Genomic DNA, 22,046 nt, shown 5'->3' on the forward strand with positions numbered 1-22,046 from the left:
AAATATCTAATTTCAGTTCATTAAAAAGGTTTTTTTCAAGACTAGTTTTAGTTTTTAGTTTAGTTTTCGTGAATTATTATAACCTTGGTGTTTACACTGACATACTGTATGCAGATATCAGTTGGGGGGCAGTTACATAACATCCCTGTGGTTCATCTTCTTCTTGCCAAAATCCCTTTAACGTCTAGCTGCGCACATATGTCCTCTTCACTCATATGCCACTTCTGTTTATTTATGGCCATATGTACTGTATATCTAATGAGTTTGACGGATATTTTTAGTCATCGGCTTAATGGTGCTTAAATGTTTAAAAAAAAAATAATTGATGTTTTAAAATAAAAATCAGATGGCACCTACTTTCTGATATGGTGATGATTCATCTCGAAGTTTGGCAAAACACTGAGTTTAACAGCCTGAAATATACCAGGCTGTTCTCATGAACCATTCATACACACAGCTATGAAAAGTAATGCACTGTAATTTGTATGTATTCCACGTATTTATTACTGTACCACATTGACTGCTGCTGTATAAGACCACGAAGATCCGCATAGGGATGAGGTCGGGGTGGATGAAAGAAGTTAAGGGGAAAACACAAGACTTTCACCCAGGAAACAGGTGTTTGTGTCCTGGGAGTACTATGACTGGTGTTTTAACCCAAAACACAACACTATTTTTCATTTTGGTGTCTAAACTTGACTGTTTACATGACCGTCACCTTTTGTCGGCTAAACTTAACTGCAACGACTGCTGGAAGGACCGTCCCCTCACGGTGCTCTGTATCCGGCTCACAGTCACCTTTTCTCGGGTAAATTTAACTGTAATGACCACGTAAGCGGTCATCACGTGACCAGACAGCGGTCGCTGTAATTTCGTAGGATATCATATGAATTGTGCGTACGTTTTCGTACGATACCATTCAAACCCATTCATGAGAATGCTTTGAATATACCATGTGCTTCTAATTACAAGTTTGATACGATGCCGTTTATTTGCTGTGCTGGTAGATGAGTAAGGCAATGTTCACACTTGGCATCTTTTTTAAGGCTGCCAGCGTCTGTTTTACATTATGAGTAAACCGGGTAACCAGTAACAACAAGAACAAATGGAGAAAGATAGACTTGTGCTCGTGGCGGAGCACAGCAAGTTATATGATATGAGCGGGTGCTCCCTGTTCAGGGAACTCGCTTTGTTTTATCTAACGTTAGTAGCACTGCTCCTTCTCTCTGTTCATTCTCTAGCTCACTCGACCACTTTGTTCTATCTTCACGCTCCACATAGCACTCTTAGATACTGTAGCAGTAGCTGTTGTTATAGCAACAAAAGACGCTCTCTGCTGCTTTTTGGAACCAAACCACTGCCAGCTTCTTCTTTTTTCTTTTTTTTTACTACAAAAGTGTCCTAGTCAACTTTTTCTTTTAAAAAGTGTGATCATGGCCTAAAGGCTTGTTCACACTGACCAGATCTGCAAGGGAATAAAGTAGAGTCTGTAAAGACTGTAAGCTAATGACACTGTCTGGAATTAATTTCAATAACTACACACACACACACACACACACACACACACACACACACACACACACACACACATATATATATATATATATATTTTTTTTTTCTGTATGTAGCCTCACATTCATTCTTGAGTTCAACACAATGCAGGAGTGGTAAAGTCATGGCTACCATTTTTCCATAAAGAAATACCAAAGCCATACCTTTCACTGACGTGCAGTGCAGAGTGCAGACACATCCATTATTTGACAACACTTAAGCTAAATAAGCACTGTGATTACTTCAGGCCTTGTTTGTCACCTCTGTATTAACATCCCTGAGCTTTTATACTTGTACCTCCATCAGGACAAGTTAAAAAGGTTGCCAAGCAACTGGGACCTGGCAGCATGTTTCTTGCCTCCAATTAAAAGAGGAAACCTGCCCAAGAGGGAGCAGAAAGTCACTAATGAATCTACTAATTGCCTGTGTCCATAAAGACCAGGTAATCTTTCTCACCGTGTTGTTATTGTTGCAACTTTGTCTCAGTCAGACAATTTGGGGGCAGGAGTTTTCTAAATATTGTATATTTGCTTATGGTTCCACTTTACATTCGGATGAACTTGTCATCGTCATCATTACAAACTTAATTGTCCCTTTTTCCTGCACCGAATCACATGGATGTTTTTCATGTTTTGTTTTAGTGTGATACCAAATTGGATTTCAGACGTGTTTAAATGTAACTGGACCAGAACATTTTGTCATAGCTACTAATACCAATATATATAAACTAATATTCTTGTAATGCCTTATAATTGGATGATTATGCTATTTTTTATGCGTCTTAAGTTCTTTAAGAAGCATATCTAGTAACAAGGGCTGTCAATCGATTAAAATATTTAATCGCAATTAATTGCAAATTTTTTATCTGTTCCAAATGTACTTTAAAAAGAGGATATTTTTACAGGTTTTTTTTTTCTTTTCTTCTTATCAACATGTGTGCAGACACATATGCTTGCTTTATGCAAATGTTTTCTATTATTGCAACAATCCAAAGCAATGGCAAATACTGACTAGAATATTCTCCAGAATAACCTCAAAAGTACTGTGTGCTCAAAAAATACGATGAAAGCATAATATGGCAAACTCAAGCCCATCAAGCAAAAACAGATGGGCACATATGACCACATGACATATCATCCATGCGCGTTCATTTTATATTAGGTTACGTTATATGTTCAGTTTCCTTACCACTCCAATAGAGAAGTAGTTGTTGATGATGCTGTAGGGGACGGGGTCTCCCTTCTCCTCCTTGTCGTCAGGGACGATGTCTATGTTCCAGCGGTCCAGCACCCCCTCTGTGCTGTGCTCGATGTCCCGGAGAAACTTCAGCAAGCTGCCACCCTCGTAACCTGCCGAGAACCGCCAGAGACAAAGGTGCAATTAGTAAAATACAAGCAAATGCACAGATCTTTTTTTTTTCTGCCGAGATTCTGCTGAAAGAGAGAATCCCCCCTTAATGAACATACATGAACATACAACAAACAATATGAAATAACACATGAGAAGGAGGCTTTAATCATTGGTCCTGACTATACATTAACAAAATTATTATTTCACCCAATCCATATTTAAAGCCCTACATTTAACTGGCGGGATGGTGGGTTATATGGGATGAAACAGAAAACACAATAGCACTGATTATGCTGCCATTTGATAGAGAACGGCGCCCTCACCAACACGGCCTGGGCCTGACAGCACCCCAGGGAGCCCTCCGGTTTTGCTCTGCAGCTGATAGCAACCTGCTTCAACAGCCAGGCATTTTAATAGCGATCAGAGGCGGAAAAAACGTTCCAAGGGTGTCACGAGGGCGCGAGCCATTAATGAGTACCATCACACTGGGAGCATCATGTGTGAAATGTAGGCGTGTTTGCATATTCTGACATACTGGTACTCTCACTGTATAATAGCAATTTCAGAGGGAACAATTTATTTTTCATATAAAAACAATTGTTCCTTTCCCACTAGATCCTTCACCACATTTATACAGGATGTGTGCACATGTATCACACACATTTATCAGACACCGAGGAGCCCTTGAATAGTTTCCAATCAAATCAACAGATGACAACATGAGACTTAAAGTGCTCATATTATGCTTTTTCGCTTTTCCCCTGTCCTTTATTGTGTTATATATCTTTTTTGTGCACGTTATAGGTTTACAAAGTGAAATCGTCCAAAGTCCACCCCAAAGGGACTTACCATCTCCAACAGAAAACACTGTTCACAAACTGCTCCAAACAGCTCTATTGTAGTCCAGCCTTTACTTCAGAGACAAACATGTATCTCTTTGTAACACGTTATAATGCTCGCCTAGCTGCTAGCGTGGCACGCCCTCATACTCTGCAACTGACTAGCTAGCAATACTTACCTAGCTACTGAGCATGTGTGACTCCCAACAAAGATAGAACAGAAGTGAGAGGTCTCACTCTGTAGCTAAAACAGAGAGCTCAACACACAGGGTGAAAAGAGGAGCTGCAGCAATGTGCAGTACAACAAATATATGGTGTTTTTTGAAAATGAAACCATGTAAACCATAATCTGATATAACCTCTTAATACAATTATGAACCTGAAAATGAGCATAATATGAGCACTTTAAGGAGTAACTTTTGTCACAGCCATGAACTCAAACATCTCAACAACAACTCCATTATGACTAGACTAAGAGCCGACAGCCATGCTACAGCTCTGTGAGGCTTTCGCGCAGATGTGCACAGAGCTAAAAGGAGACTGTCCTCCCCTGAAAAAAAACTTTCCCATAGGTCATAGGTCGTTTGTTCAAGCTGAGCGATATGGAGAAAATAAAATATCACAATATTTTTGACCAAATACATCGATATCGATATTGCATTGTATGGGGGCAGCCACATCTGGCTGTAGATGTTTTGCCTGATGTGTTTAGGATTGTGGTTGACTTTGAGGGCTTTTGCTGTTGTTTTATGTTTTTAGTGGTTTTGTGTATTTTGTGTTTGTATGTATGTGTGGTTGTACTGCTGCCTGTCTTGGCCAGGACACTATTGAAAAAGAGATTTTTAATCTCAATGAGTCTCTGGTTAAATAAAGGTAAATAAATAAATTTCACAAAATATTAACACAATGAGATGTCTGATAACTAACTGCCTAACTGCCTAACTAACTAACTAACTAACTAACTAATCATTTTCAAATCAAAATTTGAAAGAATGCGATTAGCTTATTGTGAAGACCGCGTTAATTTAATCGAATGTGCAATATTTAGTTGAATGTTTGGAGTAACATTTGATTTAACATTTTTTAATCCTCTTTTTATTATTTACTGTTTTTTATAAGATAAGATTGTTTACAGAAATGTCCCATTTTTAGTGGATTTTTCATTTATTTTGAATTACTTTATTTAACATGATGGTAGAAGGTGTATATATAATATATATACTATGTAGACACTGCTATTGAACTGAGGCATATCAGAAGTTTCAGTTTACAGGAAAGTACTGATATTTTTTATTGGAATAGTTTATGTATTATTATAACTTTAGCTTTTGCGATAAATGTTCTGTATTTGACTGTTCAATGTTCCATGCTTATTAAAAGAAAAACACGTATTTCTGGCAATTGATATGTATGTTCTCATCCTTGCGTAAGAATATAGAGCAGTTTTGATGGTGTCTCACGTTATAATGCTCCATGACATGTTTTATCTGTTACATAGTGAATATTGAACTTTAGCTAAATCGCATATCAAATCGTAATTGCAATATCTGGCAGACAAATCGTAATTAGATTTTTTTCCCCAAATCGTTCAGCCCTTGTCTGTCTGTCTATCTATCTAGTCTGTTAACAACGGCTGCAAAGACTCCAGTTCTTGCGTCAATGTTTATTTCTGGGAAAGATGATCTATTCAGCAAATCCCAAAGCCGCCCCCCAGACCTGGCAGTCATAAGCCTGGGTAAGTGCTCTGCTGGTCCTCCAAGCAGCAACAATCAAGCCGTCATAACCAACCATTCTAATTACTGGCCCAAAGTACTGCAACAAATCAATGGTGCTTTGCATATTAGCCGTTTTTAATTTGACACATAAGAGCTCCTACCTTCTTCTTCGCATCTTTCATTTCCCAAAAACATGCACACACATGCCTGCCTTTTGTATTCTAGTGTACTACTGAGACCCTTCCTGAATCCACCGCCATTCTCTAAGCATTAACAGAGTGTGAACATACTGTTTAGACTGCAGTCAGGTCAATCAACTACAAATGTTATGCCCGTTCTGTCTTTAATTAACCTTAACAGATGATCTGATATCTTTTTCTTTTCCCTGAAATATTGGGAGGACAACTAGAAATCTATTAATGAATGTTTCATCCCCTTAAATAGCTTTAAGGCACAAAAAAATAATCTTTTTCTATGCTGACAGTATCATATTTACTTTGCTTTTTTTAAGGTCATAATTGAAGCTATGTGATGTTTCCACTGTATGAAACATTTAACCCACTACTACATGTTTTTATGATCGCATCATTCCATCAAATGGTACTATTCTAGATGTCTTGTGTATTATTATACACACATTTCCACAAACTTCAGCCTGAAACATTTGGTATCTTTGTAAACTTTGGAATCTCCACTAAGATAGGAAATAAAGTTATGTGAATTTGAACAATGTTTGGCTGCACAGCATTAGTTTGTAATAACTGGGCCATCATTTAAATATGACTTACTGTCTATTTGTTCTCTACTAGATGGTTTCAAACTTAAATCAGATCCCACGGCACATAACGCTGTTGGGCAGAAACCTTGTATGTCCATATTTTGTAATCCAAATGTTTTTTATAACACAATGCTTGGTCACTCGTTAAGTCTGTCTGGGGGTTTTACATAAAATGTAAACAGTAAGGAGGCGATTTCGTTCGTCTAAAGTAGTTGAATAAAATGTTTTTAAATTATTTAATTTCCTGAAAAACAATGGTTTTGGGCACATACATTTTTCACCCGACAGCGACGATAAGTGAAGAGTGAGAGTGTATTCTGAGGGACTAAACAACACTGTGGTAAAGCATTCAAATTTGACCGGCTTGTGCTGCTCTGGGTTGGTTTTACGTTTACCTTTTTTAAGTTTAAGTTTCAGAAATGTCTATGCAGGGATGAAATCACTCTGATAGATTACACAAAACAAACACACACACACACACACACACACACACACACACACAGAGATGATTAAGTGATTGCCTCACCTCCTCCCCAGCGTATGCAGCGAGCCAGGTCGTTCCCCGTGCCCAGAGGGAGGATGGCCACTGGAGGGTGCCTGGCAAAGTTGGCCTTATCTGCAAAGGCAAAGACAAACAGATCAATCTTATATTTGGTTAGTTGTACAGTTCTTGAAACAACTTGGGGGCTTATTTTTGTCCCTTCCGCCATTGTGTCTATTGGTTATAACAGCATTAAAATAAGATAATTGTAGCGATCAGAGAATATGGCAAAATTGATACAACAAAGCCTACTGGAGAAGGAAATGCAAAATAGTATGTCGAAATAAGTGATAAAAAGGTAAATGTATAGTATGTCGCAAAAATCATTGTATAGTATTTAAAAAAAGACATAGTATAGTATGTTAAGACACAGTTGCAGGTTTCTGTTTAATTGGTGGCACAAGTAAAAAATACAGAAGAATCTAAATTCCTCTGGAGAATGCAGGCATCGATCCTGCTACCTCTCGCTACCTCTCCCGTCAACTTCGCTAAAGTAAGCCCAAAGTAAGCCCACATTAGCCAATCATAAATAATGTGATTGTTTTGTTTTAGCTGTATGAATGGTACCCATGTTGTGACGTTAGATAATCACTGTAACAGAGGCTGCCTTGCCTCATTTAAAAAAAAATTGCCCACAGACAAATAATGATTTAGGCTACTCTGCCCTGAGGGCAGGCAACCTCTGTTTGTGAGTGAGTGTACATTTTCAATGCTTGTTTATGTTTTTTTTTAAATTTCCTACATATTAACAATGACTGTGTAGCTCCGTAACATCATAACTAGAAACATTATGCTTTTTTTCGACATGCTATACTATGATGTTTTATCACTTTTTTTGATATACTATACTATGACTTTTTTCGACGTGTTATACTATGACTTTTTTATCACTTTTTTTGACATAGTGCACTATGACTTCTGTCAGATGATCAGACAGGATGCAGCCAAGACATCTTTTAGCCATGTGACGGCCCTGAGCCTGTTGTCGTGCATATATACGGGGGTCTGTCTTGTCAACTTGCAGGTTTGTGGCTGAGGCGATAACGAGAGGACTGGAAGCACCTGGCCGGTCCTCCCAGGCTATTTAACCCTGCATGCCCCGAGACCAATGTGCAGCATTCCCTTGACCGAGCACCATCATGATCTCATTGTGTTTAGTTATTTCCTTGGTTAGCTACTGACAACATGCACCACACATTCTTCGCTGCATCCATACACTCTCATACATCACTGATACTGACAACCACACCTCATCGCCTTCCTGTTTACATTTTTCTTTAAAAAATGTCACTTCATTATTGTTAAGTTGACTGTGCATCTCCCTGTTTTGTTGTGGCCTGTGAGCCAGTCGTAACACTATATTATTTCTTTTTTTGTATCACTTTTTTCGACATAGTATACTATGACTTCTGTCGGATGATCAGACAGGATGCAGCCAAGACAACTTTTTAGCCATGTTTCATGTGTCTACCACTTTATTTTGAGGTAAAACCAAACGTGAGTACAGTGTAATGCCGTTAATAATCCCTCATTGCACAGTAAAACTGTGTGTTAAGGATTACGGCAAATATGGCCGGTAAAAGTTGAGCCTATAAACTGTGATGGATGCTTATGCTGGACAGTTTGGGTAAAAACTTTAACCATCGTTTTCTCTGTCAAAAAGGTTTTGCCAATTGGATGGTTTGTTTACAAGATCTCAGTCATTCACTTGATGAGTACAATAGTATCATAACCTCTAGAAACCATGGCCCAAACTATGACCATAAGATCCAAGTTGTAACCATAGGTCATTTTGTTATTAGAATCTGTGTACCTATACAGTCGAGGATCCAGCCCACAGTGCCGTCACCTCCGCAAGCAAGCACCCGGAAATCAGGGACATCATGGAAAAAGTTGAGCCTAAAAGACAACAGAAGATTCAGTAGGTTTAACCAACACATGCAGTATGAATGTATTGTTTGGTCTTTTTCTACACAAGACTCCTCAATCTCAATGCCAGCGTGTATTACAGGTGATAATCCTTAGATTGGATTTCAGAACGGTTGAGACAGGGACTTAAAGCTCTGAATGATTTAATGGCATGAGCTAAAAGGCTGATGGGCAGAGAGAGAGAGAAAAAAAAAGCCGACAGAGATAGGTTTAATCAATGTGTGCCCTCTCCAGCTGTGTTCACTCCACTCCTTTCCCTAGAAACCAGTCACAGAGTGCGTGCCCTTCAAAGGGACCTTTAATGTGCGTTGGGACAAAGGTGTCGACAGTAGCTTTCATCTCTTTCCATCATGAGACAGCTGCATACAGGGCTCAGACCCCTTTCACACCGACCACCTGGTCCTGCTCAGTAACAACACATATACCCTCTAAACCAGGTCTACACCTCAGAATAAAAATAATGTTGTGTTGTGCAGCGAATACTTATTCAGTGTAGCGATTTTCTCTGGTGATGTGGTGGTACTAACACGATGACAGGCTCCCACAACATTAACACAACTTAAAGGTGCAGTAGGTAAGACTTTCTGTCATATGTGCTGAAACTGACCCTATGTTCCAGTAGAACTACATGAAGCAGGTCAGCCTGTAGTGCGATTTGCAAAAATCCACCGCTCCCTGTTCAGATGCACCAATCAGGGCCGGGGGGGGGGGGGGGGGGGGCGAACTGCGTGTCAATCACTGCTCATGCACACACATTCATTCTCCCTTGTGGGGGGAGGGGCTTAGAAGACAGTTTTGGGCTTTAGAGGAAAGGGGGGAGGGACTGAGAAGTTGTCGATGTTCAAATTATTTGGCTAAAGCCTGGATCTTTACAATCCTACCTACAGCACCTTTAAGTCTTAATAGTCTAAACATATACTCCTAAATATCCGTTAGCCAGTGGGCCAGTCAAATCAAAGTAGGTGCTGGATTATTTCTGGATCGGGTCAGATGAAGCAGAGGCCATGAGACAAACAGCCCCCTCTAATGCAGAGAAACTATATCAACATGCACTCGTTGTGGGGATATTTCCACAACATAGAGCTGTGCATCGCATCCAACCAAAACCTTTCCATGTCAACATAAAATTTTAATTAAGCCACATAATCCTGACTGTGGCTATGCTTTATGTATGACAGTTTAGGAGAAACATATGCATCAGCAAAGAGGTTTTACATTTATAATCAGAGTCGAAACAATGTTTGCAATGATGACCGAAAACATAGCGAGGAATTGCATTCCCTAAACAAATTACCCTGAGTGAGCTGCCTCTCATCCTAAAGCCTGCTGAGCCTGTTGCTAGGGAGCCCATGGCAACAGTTGTGGAGAGTTCAGCTGAGAGCAGGTTGACCCTCAGTGCTGTGTTTATTTGTACGCATGTGTTAATATTCCCCTTGTGCGTACTGTAGAGCCTCTCTCCCACTCTTAGTAGCACCAGCAAAACTCTCACACTTCTCAGAAATAACAGTTTTACATCACCCTTCCGCTTCGTCATCGGAAGAACAGACACATATGCACTTGAAAAGACGGAGTTGAGTACGAGAAGGAGCTTCTTTATTAAAGGCCCCATACTGTCCCCAGTATGTCTTTTTTATTATAAAGCTGGTAAATACTGTGGAAGTGTGAAAATGCTCAATCCCAAGAGAAATGCACACAGCCCGTATTCAGAAACTGTGCCTTAAACGAGCCATCAGGACTTTCATAAGGTTGGGATGTCAAAACTATACTATATGTAGGTAGAAAGTGGCGCTACAGAAAAATAGACGGTTACACTTTACTTGAAGGTATCTACACAAGAGTGACATGACACTGTCATGAATGTGTCATAAACATTATAAACAAGTCATAAACGTTTATGACATAACGCTTCTTTTAGTAAGTATCATTCGGTTTTTGTCATGACAAGTTAGGGTTAGGGTTAGAGTTCATGTGTCATGACTGTGTCATGTGTTCATGACAGTGTCATGTCACTCTTATGTAGATACCTTCAAGTAAAGTGTTACCGTCTATTTTGGTAAAGTGTTACCAAATAGACTGTAAGAGTGTCATCACTGGTTTTGACTACAAATTTGAACTACTGAAAAAATTTATTAACCTCATGGTATTATTGGGTAAATATATTCATAAATCCAAATTTCACAAATCCGAACCATGCTTTAAGGTACTGTTATTTGGCTACTAAACTCCGTGATTGAGTCTCTGAAAAACTGCATGCCTGCAGTTAAATTACATGAAGATTTAAAGCTGTGATTGTTGAATTGTCAATGCTTGTAGGAATGCAATGAGATGAGAAGTTGCTTTGTCAATTACTAATGTCTGTATTTGTTTGTTATATATTGTTGTTTAATAAAGTTTGTTTAAAAAATAAAAAGTGTCACCACAGTGCCGTTACAGTCATTTCCTGGCTGCAATGACAGTGCAGAGATGCCGAGACCTGGACAGACAGACTATGAAAAAAAAAATGTGATTTTTGAACATTCATTTACGTTAACATGTTCTAGTAGAAACCCCAAATACAAGTATGAACCTTAAAATTAGCATACAATGGAACCTTTAAGAGCACTGAAAGCGTTTTATCATAAATGGGATGAAACATGGGCCGAGGATGAACAAAAGTGACAAATATTACACTATTTCAGAACTAAAATCCTACTAGTGATAAGTGATGACACTTTGCGGATGCCTGTTTGATGCTTATTAAACCTAACGAGTAAAGATTAATCATTAATTCCTATTTTTAAATGCTGTTTAGTTCAGGAAGTTGTATCACTAAACTGTAATACAGTAGGAGAAAATTTTCACAAAAATGAAAATTACAAAAGGCTCAGATTACAATGTCTTTATCCAGTGTCCAACACTTGAGTGTAAATGCAGTGTTTGTGTTTGACGCTGCATGTATCATCTACAGCATTGTCCCCTAAGACCTGAGTGCGTCATTGGGTCGCTTTTCTTACAATGGACCCTCGAGGGCAGCAGTTCTGCTAGTCGTGACTGAGAGAGAGCGCGCGCGCGCGAGAGAGAGGGAGAGAGACACACATGGGAACAGACAAGGGAGGAGAAATACACAAATGGAAGTGAAAGGATGGTGAAGGGAGTGCTTCACCTTCAAGGTAAAGCATTTACAGCACTTAAGCTGCGTCGGGCATTTTTCTGCCTTGAATACACAAAAGGCGCAACAGAGTTCATTTCAAAGTACAAGCTGTGCTCAGCTCTGACGTATGAGTGTGTGTGTGTGTGTGTGTGTGTGTGTGTGTGTGTGTGTCAATAGGTCAAAGGCACATCATAGCAGTAATGCGATGTTCCCATTACCCTTCACCCACCTCCGCAGGTTAGTTTGACATGAAAGAAAGAGCTGCTCTGACAGCACAGCTCTCTGACTGAACAATTACTAACTGTACTTTATATTCACAATGTTCGTTTCATTTTGAAATACAAACGCCTGATATAGCTTAAAGCTAGGGTAGGCGGATTTGTTTATAGAATCATTGGGCAAATCTTGCATAATAACTTTTCAGCATATAATTAGATAAAAGTAAAGCATTATAATTCAAGTGTTCTGGGAGAAAACTAGACTTCTGCATGTCCTCTTGGCTCCGTTTTCAGCCTTTAGAAAATCTAGCCCGTGACGGGAGACTTTAGCCAATCAGAGATAATTTCAAAGAGACAATTGGCTGTTCTACAAATGCAAATGTGCGTGCACGTCCATTCAGATTGTGAAAGCCTGATTCGATGGAGGAAAGTCCTGCAGAAAAAGCTGCTATTCCAGCATTGGCAACAACTGCCTTCACTGCAAAGCAACGCAAAAAAAAAAGAAAACAGACTTCTCAAAAAGTAAAAAATAAAACATGACAATATCACAGACTGTTATCTCAAAGGGCTTTACAAATAAAACTGGATGGTAATTCTCATAGAATCGTCGATATAACGCCATCGGGATCATATTGACAATTGGGATGATTGAAATGAATGAGTAGTACTCATATAGGTTACTGTATGAAGAGAGGGGCTGAGGACAGAGAGGGGAGAGCTGCAGGAGGAGGGCTGCATTTTACAATTCTGGTGTTTGTTTAGCTCTTTCCAGAAAACAGTTTACCCCAGCTTTAAAGTCACAGAAACATAAATGTCCATATTTTAATAAATAATAGCTTTAGTTCTTTGTGTGTGGATCAATTCTTTATCCACTGAACGACAGTCTGAAGTTTACTTTTACATGTTCTAACAGGCATGCTCAATCTCAGATCAGGACATCACTCAACTAAATTAAAAAAAAATCCTGTCTGAATGAGCCTCGCAACTACAATATATTTGTTTGATATATATAAAGTAAAATATATCACATATATAACATAACTCTTTGATGGCTGAGGCCTACATTAAAAACAGTGTCCTGGGACAAAGATGGTTGCTCTATTCATTCACCGACATGAAAATAGCAACAAAGAGACAAATTCAGCAGACTTACCCTACCATTGGTCCCCCTTGGTCCAAACTGTACACCTGCCTGGGGTTTAGTAGGTACCTGAACTTCCTCAGTACCCTGGAAGAAGAGAGAAAGACAGAAGAGAGAACAACTCAAATAGTTAAATACAGTGAGCACCTATGGAGTACATTGACCAGCATTGCGATTTGCTAATCATTACATCAGACTTATATAAGTTAAATGTTCCAAATTATGAAAGCGTTTTCATCTACTGTACATGTTTGAAGAATGAAAACGGTAGGTACCTCAGCCACTAAAGCCCCCTTCACAATGTGAAATAAGTGCAATTACTGTGTCACACTATGTCACAATGTTCTGGATGGGTCTAATAAAAATCTTCCCCTTTAAGGAGCGTCAGATTAGATGGTGCAATAAATGTCTGGTGAATCCTAGTGCTAAGATGTGGAGATCAGGGTTGGGTGATTGGACGAATATATCCGCTATTGGTGATTGGCTGAGTACATGGCTGGTTGCATTTTTGGGGCAACTTTTTAATTGAATGGTCTGCCTCCGAAGAATGAGTGAGAGCCGCTGCTCAGTGGGCAACGGCAGAGGGAGACAGCGAACTCTGTGAATTAAGGGTGTATTTCGTGATTGATGGAGCAGTGGAAAGATGGTTTTGGTGAATTATTCGTTAACACTTTACTTGAAGGTATCTACATAAGAGTGACATGACACTGTCATGAATGCATGATCCTTAACTCTAACCCTAACTCTAACCACAACTTGTCATGACAAAAAACGAATGACACTTAATGACAGAAGCGTTGTCATAAACGTTTATGACTTGTTTATAATGTTTATGACACGTTCATGACAGTGTCATGTCACTCTTATGTAGATACCTTCAAGTAAAGCGTAACCAATTATTCTTTTGTTTCAACAACATGTCATTAACACTCATCATCCATCCTTGTTGCTCTCATGATAATCACATTTTTAAAAACACCAAAAAAAACACAGCATTTTTCTCACAACTTTTGCCTCCAACTGCCCAAAATTGCATGATGTTTAGGATCCTTTAAACTCTAATGGAACAACTTAATGGTTCCATCTCTATAAACTAATGTTTTGCAGCCAAACAGTGTTTCAACTACTGTATATTTAAAGTTCTAAATCAGAATCCAACGTTTCCAGAGATATAAAATACATGTCAGGTTAATCTTCAGGGAAATGAACATCTAGAATATTACATTTAACGGAATGGTGCAGCCATAGAAATCAAATCTTGGGTTTGTAAATGTCAGTGTAAGCATCATATAGCTTCACTGTAAGTAAGTAATGTGACATGACTTCTGTACAACCTCCCAAACATCTTAAATAATCTGTTCTGCTGCATTTTCTGTCTGAAATGTACAGAAATAATCATTCCAGAGATCAGGAAGATGAGGCATAATATAAAAGAGAGAGAGATGAAAAAGTGGAGAGTTTTAGTTTGCATGCTCTTCACTCTTCCATCTCTTCTATCTCACAAATTGTCAGTGTATTAGCGAGCTGCATGTCGACACAGCAGTTTCCTGTAACCTTGTGAGGGTTACATAAAGTGCCCATTGAAGCCTGCACAATTATCCTCATGCACGTCTCATGCAGGCAATTTTACTGGTTGCTAATATGCTTCTACAATCCAACGGAGGCTAGGCAGTGCATTTCATTAGACTACTTAAATACATTTATATAAACAAGTGAATATATGCCTCAGCCTTGGTGTTAGATCTACACTACTCCCAGGTACATAAGATTAGTTTATATTACTCAGTGGATAACACAGATTTAGACAATGTGTATGTAGGACAGAAGCTCATACAACTTCTGATAAGTTCATCAATCACACCAACCATGTTATGTAACTGAAAGAAAAGCTTTTTTTTCCACACTGACACAAATAGCAATACAACTGCCTCTGGTTTCCCGGTCTAAATTATTATTTTTGTTCTTGTAATGTCTATAAATAGAGAGTAATTTCCTTTCTAATGGTAATAAAGAGTGGGTTGCTATGGTAGTGTCAAACCGAGGCAGAGCAACGGGGTGTAATTTGTCTCCACTGTTTGGAAGGTGGGGAGAAAAGAAGATAGAAAGAATGAAACATCGAAGACATTTCTGTACAGCTCTCTTCATCTTTAAATTGTAGCATTCAGAGGGACAGCAGGGAGGTGCGGAACATATAGTACCCTTTGTGGCAGAAATCAGCTTCCTGAAGTGTGGTTTGATTTTCAGATAAAGGCCCAAAAGACTTCTAATAATACTTCCATTTAGTCGTGCCATATATGGGTATCCAAAGGGACCGATTAGAGTCCATGCTTGGGATCCTTTAGGTCATTCCTCACTACTTCCACCCCAGGTTGATCCTGTACTTGATATATCAATGCTATTCAAAGCTCACAACCCAAAGGTTGTTTCCTGCAGCAAGAAGACACTGATCATCACAACTTACACTAATAATGTCCAGAAGATGCTTCAGTTAATACAAATTGAGGAGAAAACAAATGCACCAATCTCTAAAAACAAAATAAATAAATGGTTAATGTAAGTGTTTATAGCAAGGATAGGTTTTATCCAGAATTAGACAAGGGAACATTTAAAAAACGAAAAGAGAAAATAATTAAATGGATATTGTGAAATTTCAAAATGAAAAGTGAAATTTAAACTCCTCAAATGATAGACTTAAATGAAAATTCTAAAAATTAAAAGATCTAGAAGCTTAAATTGAAAATGAAAACATAACAAAAAAACTAATAAAATATCAAGTTAATAGTAACAAATCTTAATTTTATATTTCTATTTTCATCCTAAATGAATCACCACTTGCTGAGGAAAAAAAATCCAATTTCGTACGCAGATTTCTGAATGATTGTTTTCTCTTTTTAAAACTTTCACTTGGTTCTTTAAAATCTAAAACCTACTAATAACTAAACTAACACATTTCTTTAAATAAAAAGCACTAATTATCTTTGACCTATAAAAGCATCAGGTTTGAAATTGTTTATGAGAAGCCAATGGCTATCCCCTGTATGCATGGTCTCCATACTTGATATCGCAGTAAATGCAAAAGACAACAACAGACCACAGCCGAAGGCCCGTGGGTGGCTGGAACTTACCGCTCCCCCTGTCTCCCTCCACTCTTGGGATTGACCAGGACCAGGAGCGGGTGAGTACCTGGGAGAGGGGTGATCTGGAGACAGGAAGGAAAACACGGCCTCAGGCATCAGCTAATCAGCTTTGAGTGGTCACTTTAACATCGTACAGGATTGGACGGCTGCTGGAAGCTGGACCCGCATACCTGCAGTGCTTGTCCGTCTCCAGGGGAGAACTTGAAAATCTGAGTGATGTCATCGGGGCTGGTGCTGTGTGGCGACTCCCCCTCACCGCGCTTCACCACAGAATGACGGTCCTGTGGAAGGAGGAAGATTGTTATGGGTACACAGTTAAGAGATTTATGGTTGTGCAACAGATTCTCACTCCCATCGCGTAAAATACGCTTGGTCAAGTGCTTTTTGGTGTTGTTATTGACGATAAAAGTCTCCTTTAGTGTCATATCTAAACGTGCTTTATCTAAATGCGCTTGGTCGGGACTATTGGCGTCACTTTTAATGCAGTAAGGTTAAGGAAAAGGTCGTGGGTGGACTTATGTTTCCATGACACGCGGGAAGAACGGAACGGTTCGGTTTAGGAAAAGAAGAACGGACGGTTGGGTTTAGGAAAAGAAGAACGGACGGTTGAGTTTAGGAAAAGAAGAACGGGGCGGTTGGGTTTAGGAAAAGAAGAACGGGATAGTTGGGTTTAGGAAAAGAAGAACGGGATAGTTGGGTTTAGGAAAAGAAGAACGGGACGGTTGGGTTTAGTAAAAGAAGAAAGCAACGGTTGGGTTTAGGAAATGTGACATGCGGGACACGATCTCCGGTCTCCTGGGTGAAAGTCCTGTGTTGTCTGACCCATCCATCCCCCCAACCAACCTTCCTATGCGGATCTTCGCATAAACGTCCGTATTTTACTTTCGGAGTGAGAACGGGTTGGGTTGTGCGGAGGCTCCACGCAGAGCTTCCACCGTAGCCTCCGTAAGTGGCCTGAAGTTTATACTTGTGTATTGATCTCTTTAAGAGAATAGCAGGGCAAGTGTGTGTGTGTGTGTGTCTGTGTGTGTCTGTGTGTGTATGTGCATGTGTGTGTGTGTGTGTGTGTGTATGTGTGTGTAGGTGTGTGTGTGGTAGAGATAGTAAGAGAGTGACAACGATTATTTTCAGAGCGAGTGCCGACTCTAGAGTAATAGTGAGAGAAACAAAGTGTCTCCCCTGTTCTTTCTGACCACGGTCGGTAATCTGTAGCAGGAAAGTTAACCCTCTTCTTGATTTCATGTTGTTTATGGAGAAGGAGAACCAGGAAATGAGTCGGGGGAAATGCAACGCTACCAAGCCATGGCTGAGTGACGTACATCGCCGCGACGTGTAGTTACATTTTTCGAGAGGTGCACGTCAGGCTATGGCGTAGGGTCCGGCGTAGGGTCCGTGCCTCCACGTACCTACGTACGTAGCCACGGTGTAGATTTTACGCAGAAGCATAAATCACACTTTACTCTACACTGATTACATACTGCAGATGAAAGAAGCAAACTTTGCACGCAGAAATATCATGATTTATGAAACCTGTTTCCCAGCATGCACTTTTTTAGTGAGCTTTAAATATTCTGCAGGTGCATGTTTCCTTGTATTAATGTTTGAAATGCCCTCTATGAATATGAATAATATGCATATAAATCAGCTTCTCAATGAGGTATTTGTGAGGAAAATTGAGAAGTCAGACCACAAATCCCAATAAAGAAGTGTGAAATTGAGGCAGGTGTTTGGGGGACATGATGGTCTGACATGACTTATTAGAAGAAAATCTGTTGATTGGCAGCGTGTCACTAATACCAGGTTCAGGATGTGGTGGCTGCACGCTAAGTAAGATAAACTAAACATCCTACTTGTCGATGTTTTCCAGCTCTTGAGGTGTGGAATATGTGATCCCTCCAGTATGATATGCAATATGTCTGCCCCTGGGTTCTCCTCCCAGTTGGACCCATGGATGTATAGTAAGACCTGGATACAGCGTTCGAGGCAGAGCCCCTTTCTTCTTTACCTAAACCGAACTATCCCCTTCTTCTTTTCCTAAACCCAACTGTCCCGTTCTTGTCCCGCGTGTCATGGAAACATACTGTACCTTACAAGCCCACCCACGACCTTATCCTTAACCTAACTGCGTCAAAAGTGGCGCCAATAGTCCCAACACAGTGCGTTTAGATAAAGCACGTTTAGATATGAAGGAGACTTTTAGCGTCAATGACAACGACAAAGGCACCTGACCAAGTGTCCGTATTTTATGCGATGGGAGTAGGAATCTGTTGTTTATTCCTATGAGAGTTGCTTAGTGGCACATGAAGCCAAAAAAGTTCCAGGTATAAAAAAAAAAAATGTATACCTGGATAATCGGCACTATTTCCGCAATATGCTGCCAATAGAGCAGGCGCACTAGAGACCTCCGCCGACCGAGCCGGCTACTTCCGGTTTAGCGCTCCGCTAACTTGAAAGGGGATAAAATGATTTAATCTCTTTAGTCTCTTCTAGACTTTCCAACTGATATCGGACCGAACGGATCAAATTTGGATAGTAAGACGAGTCATCTCGCAGGGGTTGTTACGCTTAAAAAATGTATCCACTGATTTACAGATGTCTCTATCGCCATGTAAGTCTATGGAAAGAAGTCTTTTTGGGCCAGAGGGCATCACATGATGGACACGGAAGTTGTAACTCTGCTGATTGGCCGCTATGTCAAATTAGCTTCAAAGCCCAGCACACTTCCTGGGGGCCTGGCTGGACCTTCCAGTATTACCTCCAAAGGGAGGCTTCCAGTGGGCATTACGGGCCACTGAATAGCAATAACACAAATGTGTTTTATAAGAAACATAATGAGGCCCTGATTACAATTTTTATCAGTGCATCAAGGATTACATCTGCAAACTGTTCGTCGACAAACCATTTGTACAGTAATAGTTCGGAGTTTCCTCATTGACAGAGAACAGTAGCTGTGGTCAGATTCAAAGTTTTCACAGCAGAAAAGAGCTATCAAATTATTTGTACAAACTTGAATCAAACAATTCTCAAAATATGGCTTAAAATGCTATTTCTGTTAGAAGTGTGGTCCTTGTTGGAGCGAATAGAAGAAACACTGAAGCATTTGGCAATGTTTGGCAAACACATTGGGTACAGTCTGGTAGTGATGGCCAAATTAAGCTTCCTGAACCATTTATTTTATTTTCTGAGCCCACTAGATGGCACTCTTGGTTTTAAGAGAAAGGCCTAGCAAAGAAAGAAAGGCATTGCAATTCAGTGTATTCTCAACCCTTTGTTGAAAGGAGAGCGCCATCTAGTGGGCTCAGAAAATAAAGACAATGCTTCATGAAGCATCATTTGGCCATCACTACAGTCTGGATCATACTGAGCTGCACATCAACAGCAGAAAAGTGGATAGAGTCGCAGGAGTGGTTTGAGTTCTTGAGGTTACATTTATGAAAGATAAATGCAAAATGATACATAACTATGCACTCTACAATAGGCACACTTAACTCAAGCTAATGCAGCCTCATACAGTCCTGCAATAAATCCTCCTTTTATGAAAGTTATAACGGTTCAGTTTTTCTTGAAACTGTTTCAGAGAGGTGTTGATTCATGATCACTGTGGATGCTGCAGTTTGTGGTGCTGTTGAACTGTATTGCGTTATACTGACAGGGGTTTCTATCATTTGTTTTCCAAAACATTTGTCAGTGAGGGTAGGCTAAATATGAGAAACACCTCTCTGTATGCTATAACCACAAACTACAACCTCCAAATTGATCATAACCTTCAGGAAGGGAGGATTTATTGCAGGACCTTTATATTAGACTGTATTAGCTTGAGCTAGGTGTACCTAATAAACTGGCAACTGAGTTCACATTTTTAAATGTCTACTGCACAATCACAACTAGAGCTGCAAAGATTAATCGATTAGTTGTCAACTATCAAATTAATTGCCAACTATTTTGATAATCGGTTTGAGTCATTTAAAAAAAAGTTAAACTTTTCCGATTCCAACTTCTTAAATGTGAATATTTTGTAGTTTCTTCACTCTTCTGTGACAGCTAACTGAATATCCTTGAGTTGTGGACAAAAAAAAGACATTTGAGGAAGTTATCTTGGGCTTTGGGAAACACTGATCGACATTTTTCGACATTTTCGGCCATTTTATAGACCTGACAATTAATTGAGAAAATAATCGTCAGATTAATCGACAATGAAAATAATCATTAGTTGCTAGTTGCCGCCCAAATCTCAACAGTCAGCTCAAGCATTCTGAAAATGTTTTTTGTAGAGAATGATGTAATACTGAAACTATTCCTCCATCTGTGGCAGTCTTGTTTGTGGACAGCAGAGAGAGAAAAACAGCATCCTCACCAAGACAACGGGGCAGATGTACGAAGGCAACAGAGTGTGGTCCCTCAAGGCTCCTCCGTCACACTCCGGCTTCACATTAGATGCACACTTATTATGGAGCTACGGAGGAGAGGAGAAGCAGAAACATCACAACTGTGGGCGTAAATCCATCTGTGAGACTCACTTTATCAAACGTTACCAAGTATGAGACTCTACCCTGACGGTATATACAGATTATTTATCAAGTCGTAAATCAGAAAGTTATTCATATGTATTTCTATGCAGGGTCCTTTTCACGGTAGAAGTAGAACAACTGCTGTATGGACTTGAGAGTTTTAAGAGCAGGATTAATGTTGAGCAAACTCCAAGTCAGTGGTGACATCTAGTGGATGTGAAAAGCAATGCCAAGTAAAATGAATTAAAGTGTTACAGTGCTTGAATTAATCACATTGTGGGGACAAAAGGCTGATTCCTATAAAGTAAACCTTCATATTTTAGTGTCAAGATTTGGCGTTTGGTTTATGTTTGTGGTTAAGGTTAACCCTTTTGTTGTCTTCCCGTCGACCATGCAACTTTGTGTTTTTCTTTGTCAAAATTTGAACATTCTGTTGTTCTTTTTCTACACTTTTCTCTAGATTTTTGTCGATTTTATTCCAATTTTTTGTCACTTTTTCCCCCAATTTTTTTGTCACTTTTTGGCGTTTTTTTTAATTATGTTTTTGTCCATTTTAAAAAAAGGTTTTTGTCACCTTTGCCGATGTTTTTGATGTCACTTTTTCCGATTTTCTTTTGGTCACTTTTTTCAGCATTTAAAAAAAATAAATGTTTTTGTCGATTTCTTTCCTGCGTTTTTGTTGCTTTTTCTTTCTCAACGTTCTTTTGTCATAGTTCTGATATAGAAGGTTTTTGTAAACGGGTCAAATTTGACCCGAGGACCACAGGAGGGTTCAGTAAGACTCCAGGGAATTAATGTACACTAGTTTATTAGGTACACCTAAGTAAACTAGTGCAGTCTAATACAACAGTCCTGCAATAAATCCTTCATGAAGGTGATAATGTCCAGGTTTTGTTAAAGCTGTTTCAGAGGTGTTTCTTCAACTGTACGATCATTGCAACATTTTTGTTGTTTTGTGTTTGTGGTGTTGTCGAGCTGTATTACATTAGAGGTGTTCCTGTTGCTGAGTTAGGTTACACTTTACTTGAAGGTATCTACATAAGAGTGACATGACACTGTCATGACACATGAACTCTAACTCTAACCCTAACCCTAATTTGTCATGACAAAACCGAATGACACTTAATGGCAGAAGCATTATGTCATAAACGTTTATGACTTGTTTATAATGTTTATGACAAGTTCATGACAGTGTCATGTCACACTTAT

General features: G+C 39.4%; 1 protein-coding gene across 6 annotated transcripts in view; it reads right to left on the reverse strand.

The window, feature by feature from the left end:
- The window catches only part of LOC116053036 (diacylglycerol kinase beta), a 133,887-nt gene that overhangs the window by 65,291 nt on the left and 46,550 nt on the right, over positions 1-22,046 (reverse strand). For all 6 annotated transcript variants that reach the window (XM_036004675.1, XM_036004674.1, XM_036004676.1 and 3 more), the window contains 7 exons: positions 20,684-20,782; positions 16,500-16,610; positions 16,318-16,391; positions 13,205-13,279; positions 8,588-8,673; positions 6,760-6,849; positions 2,740-2,900 (listed from right to left, as the gene is read on the reverse strand). In XM_036004675.1, the coding sequence (XP_035860568.1) occupies positions 2,740-2,900; positions 6,760-6,849; positions 8,588-8,673; positions 13,205-13,279; positions 16,318-16,391; positions 16,500-16,610; positions 20,684-20,782 (696 nt within the window). The remainder of the gene's footprint in view (positions 1-2,739; positions 2,901-6,759; positions 6,850-8,587; positions 8,674-13,204; positions 13,280-16,317; positions 16,392-16,499; positions 16,611-20,683; positions 20,783-22,046) is intronic.

This window comes from Sander lucioperca, chromosome 8, assembly GCF_008315115.2.
Source record: "Sander lucioperca isolate FBNREF2018 chromosome 8, SLUC_FBN_1.2, whole genome shotgun sequence".
In the NCBI taxonomy this organism is placed as follows: domain Eukaryota; kingdom Metazoa; phylum Chordata; class Actinopteri; order Perciformes; family Percidae; genus Sander; species Sander lucioperca.